This window comes from Gigantopelta aegis, chromosome 4, assembly GCF_016097555.1.
Source record: "Gigantopelta aegis isolate Gae_Host chromosome 4, Gae_host_genome, whole genome shotgun sequence".
In the NCBI taxonomy this organism is placed as follows: Eukaryota; Metazoa; Mollusca; class Gastropoda; order Neomphalida; family Peltospiridae; genus Gigantopelta; species Gigantopelta aegis.
This window is the reverse complement of record NC_054702.1, coordinates 12616240-12629208: the sequence shown is the minus strand read 5'-3', so window position 1 is coordinate 12629208 and position 12969 is coordinate 12616240. Positions and strand designations below refer to the sequence as shown.

General features: G+C 40.2%; 1 protein-coding gene across 1 annotated transcript; it reads left to right on the top strand.

Moving 5' to 3' along the window:
• Positions 1–1958: 1958 nt before the first annotated feature.
• LOC121369684 lies at positions 1959–3195 on the top strand. The gene is made up of 2 exons (XM_041494735.1): positions 1959–2247; positions 2318–3195. Exons 1-2 carry the CDS (start codon positions 1959–1961, stop codon positions 3193–3195), a joined length of 1167 nt encoding a protein of 388 aa, XP_041350669.1.
• Positions 3196–12969: the final 9774 nt, after the last annotated feature.

Below are 12969 nucleotides of genomic sequence, written 5' to 3'. Positions count from 1 at the left end.
TCCGGACCTGTCAGATCGGGGTAGAGGTTCCAGGCGTTATCCCTCGACTGCGTGGACGGAACCTTTCGTTCAGGGTCCGATGGTTTCGGGTCGCCCTCAGGGGCGGACTCTGGGGGACTATTAGACCCAGTGGTTTTCCGTTTAAAAAAAACCTATTTTCTGTTTCATGTTTTTGTACATTCCGTTTCATTTCCGTTTCAGAATACAACGTGTAGGCCTAATTAACAATTGAAATAAGACAAGCTGTGACAAATTAACATAAGAGGCAGACAACGCTGTTTAGTTTTTACTTTTTCATAATTCTTGACAAAATATTAAAGTTTTAAAAGACGAAAAAAATATTAAAAGTACCTTTTGTCAAATATATCATATAAAAAAAATACCGTTGTACGAAACCAAAACCAGGGTCCGAAAATTGACTGGTGTTGACATACATCGCTATTTGTTGTTAAATCAAAGTAGGCCTTCATATTAGTAGTGAAAAATCGGAGCAAAGGTTACAGTTATAACAACTACATAAAGAATATTTGTCCAACAATTGAGTGCACTGTTTTATTCAACGGGGCTTAGTGTTAACAAAACGTAAAAATCAGTCTTCCATGACAAACGTTACCGACAAACCGCTGACTGAACTTACTCCTGAAAAAACCCAAAAACAAAACTGTCCCGTCTGCGCAGGCGCAACAGACTAAGCAGTGAACCAGTCCCAAGTTCAGGCAGCAAACGTTTCGCTAACGTTCGCGAAGTATTTAGTTCCCAATGTGGCCATTTGGTTTACGTTTTTCCGCTCGGTCTGGCTGAATGTAGCACCGGTAAATACGACACTACGCGTTTGCCAGTAGTACTGCACACGGGCCAATCGTCAGTTTTACAGTGTGTGGCAATAGTAAAATGGTATTAATTATTTTAACTTCGCGGAAAATCGTAATTCTGTTTCACAATGGGAATTCCGTGAATTCCGTCCGTTTTCCGCGGTTGCGGAAAATCACTGGGTCTAGACTATGTTTCTCTTTTTGCGAATTTCATGGCCTGGCTAGGGGAATCGCCTTCACCAGACCGGGGTTGGACCAGTTTGCAGATTCGGTCGTTTCACATCTTCCTGCCCATGCAATTTCGTTTCTGTTACGGTCAGCGCATGGCGCGTCGTTTGAGAACATTTCTTCTTCGGGGGAAGGGTCGGCACCAGGTTTGGTGCCTGATGAGATTCCCATTTTGGCTGATGGTACGCCAGACGGCGATTATGATTACCAGGCGGTTCTTGGTTTTGTACGGGAACAGGTCCGACTGGTGTGCGCAGATGCAATTCCGTCGGAGGAGGCTGTTCAGTCTTACAAGGGTGTTTCGTTTGGAAACCGGCCTTTAGCGACGGACGCTCCATGGCCGGATTTCGGCTTGCTGTTAGCGCACGAGAGGCGCATGAATCTCTTGTGGAGATTTATGCTTTGATTGCGGGTAGCGATCGTATTTAGGGGGCGGTGGTGGAAGAGTTTTCGGCATCATTAGCTACCGGGAAACTCTTGTCTGCGGCGAAGGTTTTGTCCACGTCTTTGTATAAGACATTGGGAGCTTCCTTCCTTTCACATCCAGCGGTCGTTTCCGCTAGGGTGAAAGCAGACTGCCACCCATCTCCTAATGTCAGTGTGCCACTCACGGATTTAGAGACTTTGGAGAGGTTATCTAAACTTCTTTTTCAAGTCAATAACCATTTAGGTACGTTCCTATTTGGGTTAGATTAAGCAGTCACGGGTCTTCCGCCGATGGCTAAGGGTTGTTAGTTGGCGGTTTCTAAAGCCTGTCATCACGTCGCTCAGCTTGCTGGGCGTGTTTTTGCCAACAGTCTACTTCTGCATCGGGATCACTACCTGGCGGGACTGAGAGCGACGGGTGTGGTTAAAACCTACTTTCATAGTCGCTCAGTAAGGGAAACCTTACTATTTGGGACCAATTTTAACTTGGTCATGGACCAAGAAGCGGCGAAATTCGTCCCTGCTGCTAAGTCCCGAACTGCTCGTAAGCGCCAGGTGGTGTCTACTGTTAAGCCTCCACCTGTTAAGAAATTGACTTTTCTTGACAGTTATCAGATCCCTGTGGTGTCTGATTCGGGCGTGCAGTCGGGTAATGCCTGTGGTTCATGGAAACAGGGACTTTTCGGGGGAAGCCAGCACATTTTCGTGGTTCCGCAAGGCACCCAGGGGTGGGAAGCGGCCGGGATGAGGGTGTGTGGACAATCGACATCTGCTTACGGAGGTTCCGTTAGAAGATCTTCCTGTGGGGGGCAGATTTTGCCATTTTGTTCAAAATTGGTGCGAACTGCCAGATCTGGACCCATGGGTTTTGTCGGTTGTCCGCAACGGATACAGAATTCCATTTTTTTCACCCCCTCCACTGACGTCCTCCCCCCGGTTACCTGCAGTACCGCCTGTCGACAAACGAGTACTGGTGGAGAAGATGGTTGTCGAGTTTCTCGACAAGAAAGCCATCCAGGAGGTGGATTTGGGCACTCCGGGATTTTATTCCCATCTGTTCTTCGCCCAGAAGAAGAATGGCGAGTGGCGACCAATTTTAAACCTGAAGCCACTGAATTATTTCGTCGTTATTCCATCTATGAAGATGGAGACGGTTCAGTCTGTTCGCGCTTTGCTTCAGGTGGGGGAATGGGCGGCATCCATCGATTTAAAGGACGCTTACCTGCATGTTCCAATCCATCGGGATTTTTGGAAGTGCTTGCGGTTCCTCTACGACAGCAGAGCTTACGAGTTTCAAGTTCTGCCGCTCGGATTGGCCACAAGCCCTCACGTCTTTACTCTGGTAGTAAAGGCAGTGGTGGGGCATGTACATCTGTTGGGTATACGGATGCACAATTACCTGGACGATTGGTTAATTCCGGCAGCGTCACAGACGGCATGTCTCGTGGGCGTGGAGTTCGTGATCGACATGATTCTCCGATTGGGATTTATTCCCAATTGGGTCAAGTCTGAATTAGTGCCAGTGCAGGTTTTCACTTATCTCGAGGTGGTTTTCAACCTTGTGGAGGCGTCCGTTCTTCCGACGGATTCGCAACTGCACAATTTCATGACGTTGGCACAATGTCTTCTGGTGGAGCTCCATGTGTTGATAGGCTATCTTGAATCGCTGGCGGCGCTGAATGTGCGGTTCAGACGGTTCAAGAGACTGCTTCAATGGCATTTGTCCTGAGTGTGGGATGGTCTCAACTGGGATTTGGTGATACCATTGGGGCCTTGGTTCATTCTTCCGAACCAAGAGTGTATGTCCCAGGCCGTTCCTTTACACCCACTTTCTCCAGAGTTGGTCCTGTTTACCGATGCTTCCCTTTTGCACACCTTTTGGATCAACATCTGTCAGGGGTGTGGACTCCTTCAGAGAGGAGATGGAAGCGGTGTGGCGCGCTTGTCTTCATTTCAGGACTGTTATTCGACATCGTCGAATTTTGTTGAGGTCGGACAACACGACGGTTGTTGCGTACCTCAATCGGTGGGGAGGCACCAAATCCCTGTCATTGAGTCTTGCGGCTTTGGAGATTCTGGAATGGTGCGATGATTGGGGAGTGGTGTTATCGCCAAACACATTCCTTTGTCCATGAACGTCTTGGCGGACGCTTTGAGTCATCGTTCCCCGGTTCAGACGGAGTGGATGGTGCACCGGACGGTGGCTTATCGAGTTCTTCAGTTGAGGGGGAGTCCTCAACTCGATATGTTTGCCATTCGTCTGAACAGTCAGTTGCCAGTGTTTGTATCGCCGGTACCAGACCCACTGGCACTGGAGTACGATGGGTTGAGCATGGACTGGACGGGACTGGATTTTTATGCCTTTCCCCCTCCGGTTCTGCTTGGCAAGGTTCTGGCAAAGATCAGACAGCAACCTTGCCGTGTCATGCTCGTAGCCCAGAGTTGGGCAGCTCAAGCCTAGTTTCCTCCGCTCCTGTCACTTTTAGTGCAGGAGCCGGTGCGGTTGCCGTTGATACCCGATCTTCTCAGTCAGAGACTGTGTCGAACAGAGTGGCATCCGAAGCCGGAGGTTTTCCGACTTCACGCGTGGCGGTTGTCGGGGTTTCCCTCCGAAATCGAGGCTTTTCTGAACGGGTTGCTGAGCTCGTCTCCTCTTCGAAGCGCCAGTCTACAGAGAGGGTCTACCAGTGTCACTGGCGACTGAGAGGGACGTGGATCCCTTGTCGCCTACTGTTAATGACTTAGCTGAGTACTTTCTGGCTCTTGTCCAAGAAAGACAGCTGAAGGTTCAAACAGTGAGAAGTCACCGGTCGTCCATTTTCACTACTCTGAGGCAGTGTGGACGTCAAGATTTCTCAACGAAACTCGTGTTGCATGACTTGCTTAAGTCATTGCAAAACACGGTTGAGAAGCCTTCCATTTTGCCTAAATGGAATGTTTTTCTGGTTCTGCATGCACTCAAAGGCAAGCCCTACGAGCCTTTGAAATTCGCCAGTCTTCGTCATTTGACATGGAAAACTTTGTTTCTGGTCTCACTAGTGGCTTGCCATCGTATTAGTGAGATTCATGCTTTTTTGCATGATTTGGTGGATTACAATATGGACGGGTCAGTTACGTTACGTACTGATCCTGTTTTTGTGGCTAAGAACCAGGTGCCAGGGGAAGAGTTTCCTCCGGCCATCATTCAGTGTTTATCTCGTACGCTTTCTGTGGATAATTCTGATAGACTTCTTTGTCCGGTGCGGGCTTTGAAATTCTATTTGGAGCGTACTAGAAATCTCCGGCAAAACACTAAGAAACTGTTTATTTCTTTCACACACCAACCGAGAGACATTATGAAGAATGCTTTGTCGAGATGGATTGCTGCAACCATCAAACTGGCATATGAGAAGGCGGGTGATCATGTTCTGCGGAATTTCTCCGTTCGACCTCATGAGATTCGGGCGATTTCTGCTTCCCTTAATTTCCATGATTCTTTGGACATTTTCAAGGTCATGAGTGCGGGCTTTTGGAAAGGTCGACACGTTTGACCGGTTTTATTTCCGTGATATGGCTGTTGTTCCAGAGGGAACTCGGCGGATTCAATCAGTCATTGCAGGGCAGGAAGTCGTTTCGGTGCTCAGGGCCACGAGTAGAGGGCGACCCTTATTTCGTCCGGTCGCTAGCGACAGTCTTTCTGGGAGATAGTTCTCCACCTCCTGTTTGGAGAGTGGGGGGTGGATGGTTGACTATCTGGGGCAGTCGAGTGTCATTTACCATTACTTGGTGTGCGGGTTTCCTCTCCTTGTTAACTTGGTTTACTTTTGATTGGGGTTGTAGTTCTTCAATTTAAAAGTCACTTTGACATTTTATACCTCGTATGATGTGGGTTGCTTTTTCACTGTATCATTACTTGAGACGAACACTACTGGTTGAATGGGTAAGTCCTCCTTGTTTTCTTACCTCCTCCCTTTAATGCTAAATTCTCATGCTTTAACTGTGTTATATCACGTCTGTTATAGCATTGTTGTTGTGCTAGTATGGCAAGTTGAATAAGACTATTAGAAAATTTGTTTCTAATTTTCATTATTATTCATACTTACCTAGTACTAGCACAACAACCGTTACCTCCCACCCACCCCGAGGGAGGTCTTTTTTTTATTCAGTCATTCCAGACTTTGAATCGATAACGAGGATATACTGTCTACCCATTCGCGGGTGTAGGTTATACATCCAGCAAGGGAGATAATTCTGCAGTGGAGGTTATAACTCAGGGTCGTATAGCATTGTTGTTGTACTAGTACTAGATAAGTATGAATAATAATGAAAATTAGAAACAAATTTTCTAATTTTGTTTGGTATTATCCATAACCAAATATTACTGACTTTACTATTTCAGGTTCTTAATTTGCCTGTCCATGTTGAGTGTAAATCAGTATATTGTGCCTTAAAATAACCTTATTACAAATAGTTGGAAATGAAACTATAATTTTAAGATATCTCTGCACAACTGGTAGTTTTATTTCATCTCTTACATTCATATTTATTAGTCATGTAATGCATAAAAGCATACATTGTTTTTAACAGTCAGTGAAATCTTAGATAAAATAAATATCATGTTTATAATTGTTAATAAATCCAACATCCTGGCAAATAAATACCACAATATTAGTTTAATGAAGTGTATTTATGTTTTGTTATATATAAGATTGTATAGTGTCCATAACCTTAATGTGAAAAAGAAAGAAGCTACTGTCATAAGTATAAACTTTGATTTATAAATCCCATTGGTACATTTTCCAATAGTGAAATGGGCATACTTTTATTGAAATAAACTTTAGTTAGTTCTACCATGAACTGTTAATACAAACAGAAATGAGTGTTAAAATTTTTATGGATATGGCATAATAGTAAATTTATGGCAAAGATAAAAAAAAAATTTTTTTACAACAATTATTATACCATTAATTTGTTGGAATACATTAAAAAAAAAGTAAATAAACATTCATTTAGTTTGTGTTTTTGTAGTTTTTTATATTTTGTCATGGTGTTATATATAGTATCCGTGTAGTGTCTGTATAACCACCTTTTGTTGGCAGATGAAAAAAAGTACCTATAAGTTTTTTGTCAGTAATATTTGCTGAACAAAGGTTTGGACTTAAAAACTTTAAACATTATACATTAGAAAAATATATGTTTTAAGTATTTTTTTACCCATGTGGAAGTGAATGGTGCCCTTTATTGTGAAAAAGCTGTTTAGACTTAAATGAATTTGATTATATGCTAAATTACCATATGAACTAAATTTATTGTATTTATTTATTTGAATGGGCATTACATAACAAAAATAACACCCTTCGAGCAACAACTGCATACCAAAACAAAATGAAAGTTTAGACATGACATAATTATCTTCTTGAATTAAAATATCAAATTGTTAAATACTGAAGAATACAGAAAAGATTTAAAATCAAAATAAGTTCAGTACTGACCAAAGGATGACAAGTATATGATTAAAGTATGACGTGTATGACCAAGTAGTATGGAATCTAAAACGTTCCAACATGCAGGGGTAGAAACTAATACGCTCGCACGTTCGCCCCCTCGCCTGAGGCAAGTGTAAATTGGGGGGGGGGGGGGGGGGAGGCGAGTAGAATATAAAAAATCTAGTCCCAAGGCAAGTAATTTTGAGTAGATTTGACCCACATTTAAGAAGCTGACTACCAGACTTTATCGCCAAATGAACCAGCTAAGCATTAATTTATGTCTTCAAAATTAATTTGTGAAAAAAGATTGCAGATAGGCTGATGCATTTGGTCTTGCTAAATCTGGATGTTTACAGTAATCACTATCAGAATGTTTCGTTTTTTGCTCCTGAATCTAACTCGCTAAGAAAATGGATGTCACATCCCGATTATTGCAATAGGCTAGCTAAGCCAGAGGCATGTTCAGAAGATTCAACACTTGAATTAACCCAGTCTGCTTTTTTTTTCTCGCAAAGCCCGCTTTCCATTAAAGCGATCTGATTTAGTGCATGTATACAGAAATGTATCCATACATACGTGATTCCGCGTGTGGGTATCTTTTTTCCGAGTTATCTTTCTTGAAGAAAATTGTCCAGCCATAATTAAACAGTATCATCGACGTCCCAAACTGTGTTCGGCTAACAACAAAAACACAAATTCGATAATATCTATTTTTCAGTTACGGGATGAAATAAAATATATTCCAATCAGTTAACAAAACATAATCAACAACATGGATGTAAAACGAATCAATTCTAGTAAACAAAAGTGTAACACCACAGAGTAAACAGGAAAGGGTCATAGTTTCTATAGAGGATAATAAACGAGTTACCAGTTATTATCAAATTTATGTCCCGAGTGAAATAATTTTCACTTGTCACGCGCTTTAGCTATTTGGGTTTTTTAAAAGCCTTTATTTTCGATATAGCCTACATCAGTATCTGCGCTTAACTTTTTTTTGAGTTGCCATCTGGGCAAGTGGTGACAGCACTTTCACTTGCCAGGATCTATTTTCACTTGCCCGAATAATATTTTATTAATTATTGATGCCAAATATCTATTTTCTACAAACAAAACAGAAACCAATTTGCTGACACCATGCCCTTGTTAAGTAATGAGGAGAAGACAGGGTTAAGAGTAAGACTGATCACATGCAATAAGAATGGCTGCTGGCTCTACTTTATTTTAACTAAGCATTTCCTAATAATAACTCTTCATTATAAGCTTGGCTATCTCTGTTAATGATTAACTTTTAACCAAATTTATGTTTTTGTACTGCTGAGTTCACTGGTATACTATCTACATCTTTTAAAATAAAATAAGACAAGTTTTTTTTCAAGGGAAGTATCAAAATATTTCTAAGACCATTTAATCATGATGAAGGATCATAGGTACATTTGTTCTCTATCATAGGTACATTTGTTCTCTATCATAGGTACATTTGTTCTCTATCATAGGTACATTTATTTTCCAACTAGGATTTTACTACCAGAAAAATAAATGCCCATTTTGGAAATTCTCACCCCTATTAAAAACAACACATAAAATGTTCAGTTTAAGTAATGATTCTTGGAAAGCTTCATTACTTTCTGTACATATCAATTTTAATTTTAATGAAAGTGACTTTACATGGATTTTTTCAAAAGTGGATTTTTTGTTTACAAAATTCAAATTTAACAATAACAGAGATAAATAAAAGTCAGTGGATGGGATGAAGCTTAGTGGTAAACTATCCGCCTGAGGTGCAGTCAGTCTGGGATCAATCCTCGTCAGTGAACCCATTGGGCTATTTGTTGTTCCAACCAGTGCACCATGACTGACATATCAAAGGCTGTGGTATGTGCTATCCTGTCCGTGGCATGGTGCATATAAAAAAATCCCTTGCTACTAATGGAAAAATGTAGTGGGTTTCCTAAAGCTATGCAAAAAAAAATCTGTCACCAGGCGGGCAACCTTACTGTGGATTTTCAGTTGCCCGTTGTCATTTTCAGTCGCCAGGGGCGATTGGGCGATCGTTAAGTTCGAACCCTGCTATATCGTCTACACGTTCATGTGTATAGAAACGACATAAACTACTTTACTATTCTGGGTACTGTACTTTAACTTTGTATTTTATTCACGGTTCACAGATAATTTTCAAAACCCAAAGTTCTATATATTCTGTAAAAAAAAGAAGCTATAATGAATTGCATTAAACTACCATTTAATTACAAGTTTAACACTGAAACCAGAAAGATGTAAACTCAAATGCTTTAAACTACTTGATGTCATTGTGTGTGCTTTGCCAAATCGTGATGACACCATATTTAGTACCGACAAGGTGATTGGTTTGTTGGCGTCAAATCATCCAATAGTAGTGTACATGCAAAGGTGTTTTGTGGTGATAACTGATTCTGCCCCAAATCATGACACTTCCGCCTCTCCATCTGTCAGTTTGGATCACGCACTCATCTTTATACCGTTCTCTACAATGACGCCAAACACGTAGTTGTCCATCAGCATGTCTAAGATGAAATTAAGATTTGTCTGAAAACAAGACACCTTTCCACTGTCGTCTATTCCAATATCGATGACGATTACACCAATTTAAATGTGCATTTCTGTGACGTTGAGTGAGAATTGGACCAACATACGGATGTCTAGTGTGCAACCCTGCTGCTTGTAAGTGGCGTCTTATAGGGTTGGCGCTAACTGGACCACATCTCCCTTGAATTGTAGGTGCTGTGCGCACAGTTGGTTATGTGCGATCATATAGATGTGTACAGACGATGTGATGATCTTGTCTTGGTGTTGTAACCCTCTGTTGGCCAGGTCGTGGTCGATCCTGAGTGGTCCCAGTTTGTTGTAAATGAGTAAAAAGTCTTGATATTGTTGAATGATGGCATTCAAGATGTTGTGCTATAGCGTGATTTGATAATCCAGCATCATGCATCCCAACTGCTCTTTCGCGTTCTTGAGGTGTCAATACGGGCATTGTCATGACGTTTTGTCACATAAAGCCACAATAAACAATTACCATGGCTTTTATAGGCAGTGATCTAAAGTATCACAATTTGCATGCACAGTCACATGTTGCACATTAATTTTGAGACATTTGTTGCGTTTTGGTCACCATTTCAGATTGTAAGGTTTTATGGTTTATTGACAAAGTACATTCTTGTAAAAGTGCATTATTTTGATGCTTTAATGGTGAATTAATAAGTAACATCATTTACAGTTCACACTATGTGTGTATTTTCATTTAAAACATATAATACTGACAAAGATACCATGGTGTGTTTTCAATAGTGTTCAGTATTTATGTTTCTTAACTATGCACAGTTGACAAACACATTGTTTAAAAAATTAATTAAAGGAAAAATTCAGTTTGTCGAGTGTTCTGGTCTGGTCCCATCACTGACACTTAAAGTCAATACATATAGGCATTATGATCATACCAGTGAAGAATTTGTAAAATATAATTTTTTGTAATGAATTGATTCTTAATCAACACAGTTTCTTACACACTCGTTGGTGAGAACATCATTCATTATTTTGTATAACACATACTTGTTTACACATGTACGTGTGTTGACAATTTCAAGACATACAACAGTTTGGCTGCTCCTAGGTGATGACCAGGTCACCAATGCCATACATCCAATGAAAAAACAAGATGATCAAAAAAGATTACACTGTGACATATACTTAATCTGACAATCATTTAATTGTCTGTAAGTGCAAAGGCTGTAAATAACTTTTAGTTGAAAAAGATGTTAAAATTTGCTTAAAACCTGGTTTTTGAGGATATGTAAGAAATAGAATAATACATTCGCTCGTTAGGTACATTTTGAAATAATTTGTTGTAAGATAAATGGTATCTATAATGGCCACTCATGTATATTATTCTCTATTTAACCCTAGAGAGCCGCCAGTATCAAATATGATACGCAAAATTAATTAGGTTAATTAAAATTAACATATAAAAATAATTTGTTCAAACAACATTAAATTACTCACATATGTCTGATGTATGATATTTAATACAGAACAAACATGCCATCTATCATCTTTTTTACAAAACTAATGTCTAAAGATGGCTGAAATGTTGAATGATGACGTTTAGGTTAGAAGATTTTTTTTATCAAGAAATGTTAATGGGACTAATTGGTAAATGCTATGAATATTAGTAGTTGTAATCAAAGAATACAGTAAACTGAAAGAATCTGATACTTAAAACATAGCGTGTAGAGTCTGCACCGCCAAACTACATGTACATGTTTCAAATGTGATACACTAGGCTTGCATGGTTTGATGTCACAAACATTAACAGTAACTTATGCCAGAGTTAAAAAATATCCAAAATCGAAAACAGTTATTTACAACATAAAAATAACATACCATGACCTTTGATACACCAGTTGCAGAGTACTGGATAGAACTAGAAATAACCCAACGGGAGGGGCGGGATTTAGCTCAGTTGGTTGAGTGATTGCCTGAGGTGCTTGCGGCACAGGATTGAACCACCTCATGGGATCTGTTCAACTGATTGGGGTTTTTCTCATTCCATCCAGTGCACCACAACTGGACAAAGGCTGTGGTATATGTGCTTTCCTGCCTGTGAAAAAGTGCATAATATAAAATATCCCTTGCTACTAATGGAAAAATGTGGCGGGTTTCCTCTCTAAGACTCTTGTCAGTTACCAGATGTTTGACATCAATAGCCAATGATTAATTAATCAATGTGCTCTATTGGTGCTGTTAAACAAAACAAACTTTACTTTAACCGAATGGGCCCACCGATGGGGATCGATCCTAGATCGATTGTGTATTAGGCAAGCACCATTAGTACGTACTGAACTGTGTTCTACCCCCCTGTTCTTCAGATACTAGGAAAATAAACATTTTGCTGAAAGTATGCCCTATTCACCTCCTAATATATTTTTGTTCTGTCTGCAAATAATGATAACAGTTGAGAGTGATGATATAACCCCCATGTTAAAGGAACATGAAGCATTTGACACCATATCATATATGATACACTGGGTATTCAAAATTAAAAACCTAATGTATCACATATGATACGGTTCCGAAATGAGGCAAAAAAATTCAAAATTTTAATTTTGCTATATTTTTTGTTTTTCTTACACTGTTTGTCAATTGTTAGTCAACTGTTATATTTTTCATATCACAGTTTATATGTTCAGACTCTGTAGGGTTAAACACCAAAATTATTTACAATTGTTATGAATGGATTATTCAGGGTTTATATAAAATATAAACCAGTTTTATACAAGCATGATGTATGGCCAACTGCTTGCTACACATATGGTCAGTACAAGCCCAGTTACATGTATTCACATGTATATCTACAGGCAAGCCCATGTACACTGTTACTAGTGCTAGAGATAAAAATAGACTGCGAGGAGCTGCAGGTAACCCAGCTGGGTGCTCATCCAGAGATAGAGGTCAAGTATACCTGCTTGTAAGCTTACAGTGCAAGTTCATTGGCTAATCTAGTCACATGGTCTTCTGGTCCCTGGGAGCTAGTGCCAGGCTCTTGTTGTTGCATTGTTCTTGTAGCTACTGTAGATCAAGACATTCACAACTCTCTGATTACAGTATTTTGTTAATTCTGAGAACTTTAAAATTTCAAAATCTTGCCAATTTTAACATGGATAGGGCAATCAAAAGAACACGTTCTAGACCCAAAAAACCCTATGATTCGTGCAATCCTGAAAACTAGACTACTGGACATTTAAAATTACATTGAGGAAACTTCCAGCAGAACCGAAACAAAGAGTGTAATGTGCCAGGGACACCAGAAGATGATGTTGAAAGAAGTATTCCTACAGAGATAGATTCTCAACATGCATGAGGTGGAATGTGTTCCAGTACATGAAGATACTATACCACCATCTACAGAGAGAGAGACTGAGAGAAGTGTGTTTCAGCTAAGTGACTTGAACAACATGGCAGCACCTCTAATTTTACAGACAATGGTTGTCACTTCAACAGCA

Excerpts from the sequence above, each read along its gene's own strand:
- LOC121369684 (XM_041494735.1), top strand. The coding sequence starts at position 1,959 with ATGGACCAAGAAGCGGCGAAATTCGTCCCTGCTGCTAAGTCCCGAACT. Across the intron at positions 2,248-2,317 it reads ATCGACATCTGCTTACGGAG|ATCTGGACCCATGGGTTTTG; the intron begins GTTCCGTTAGAA and ends GCGAACTGCCAG.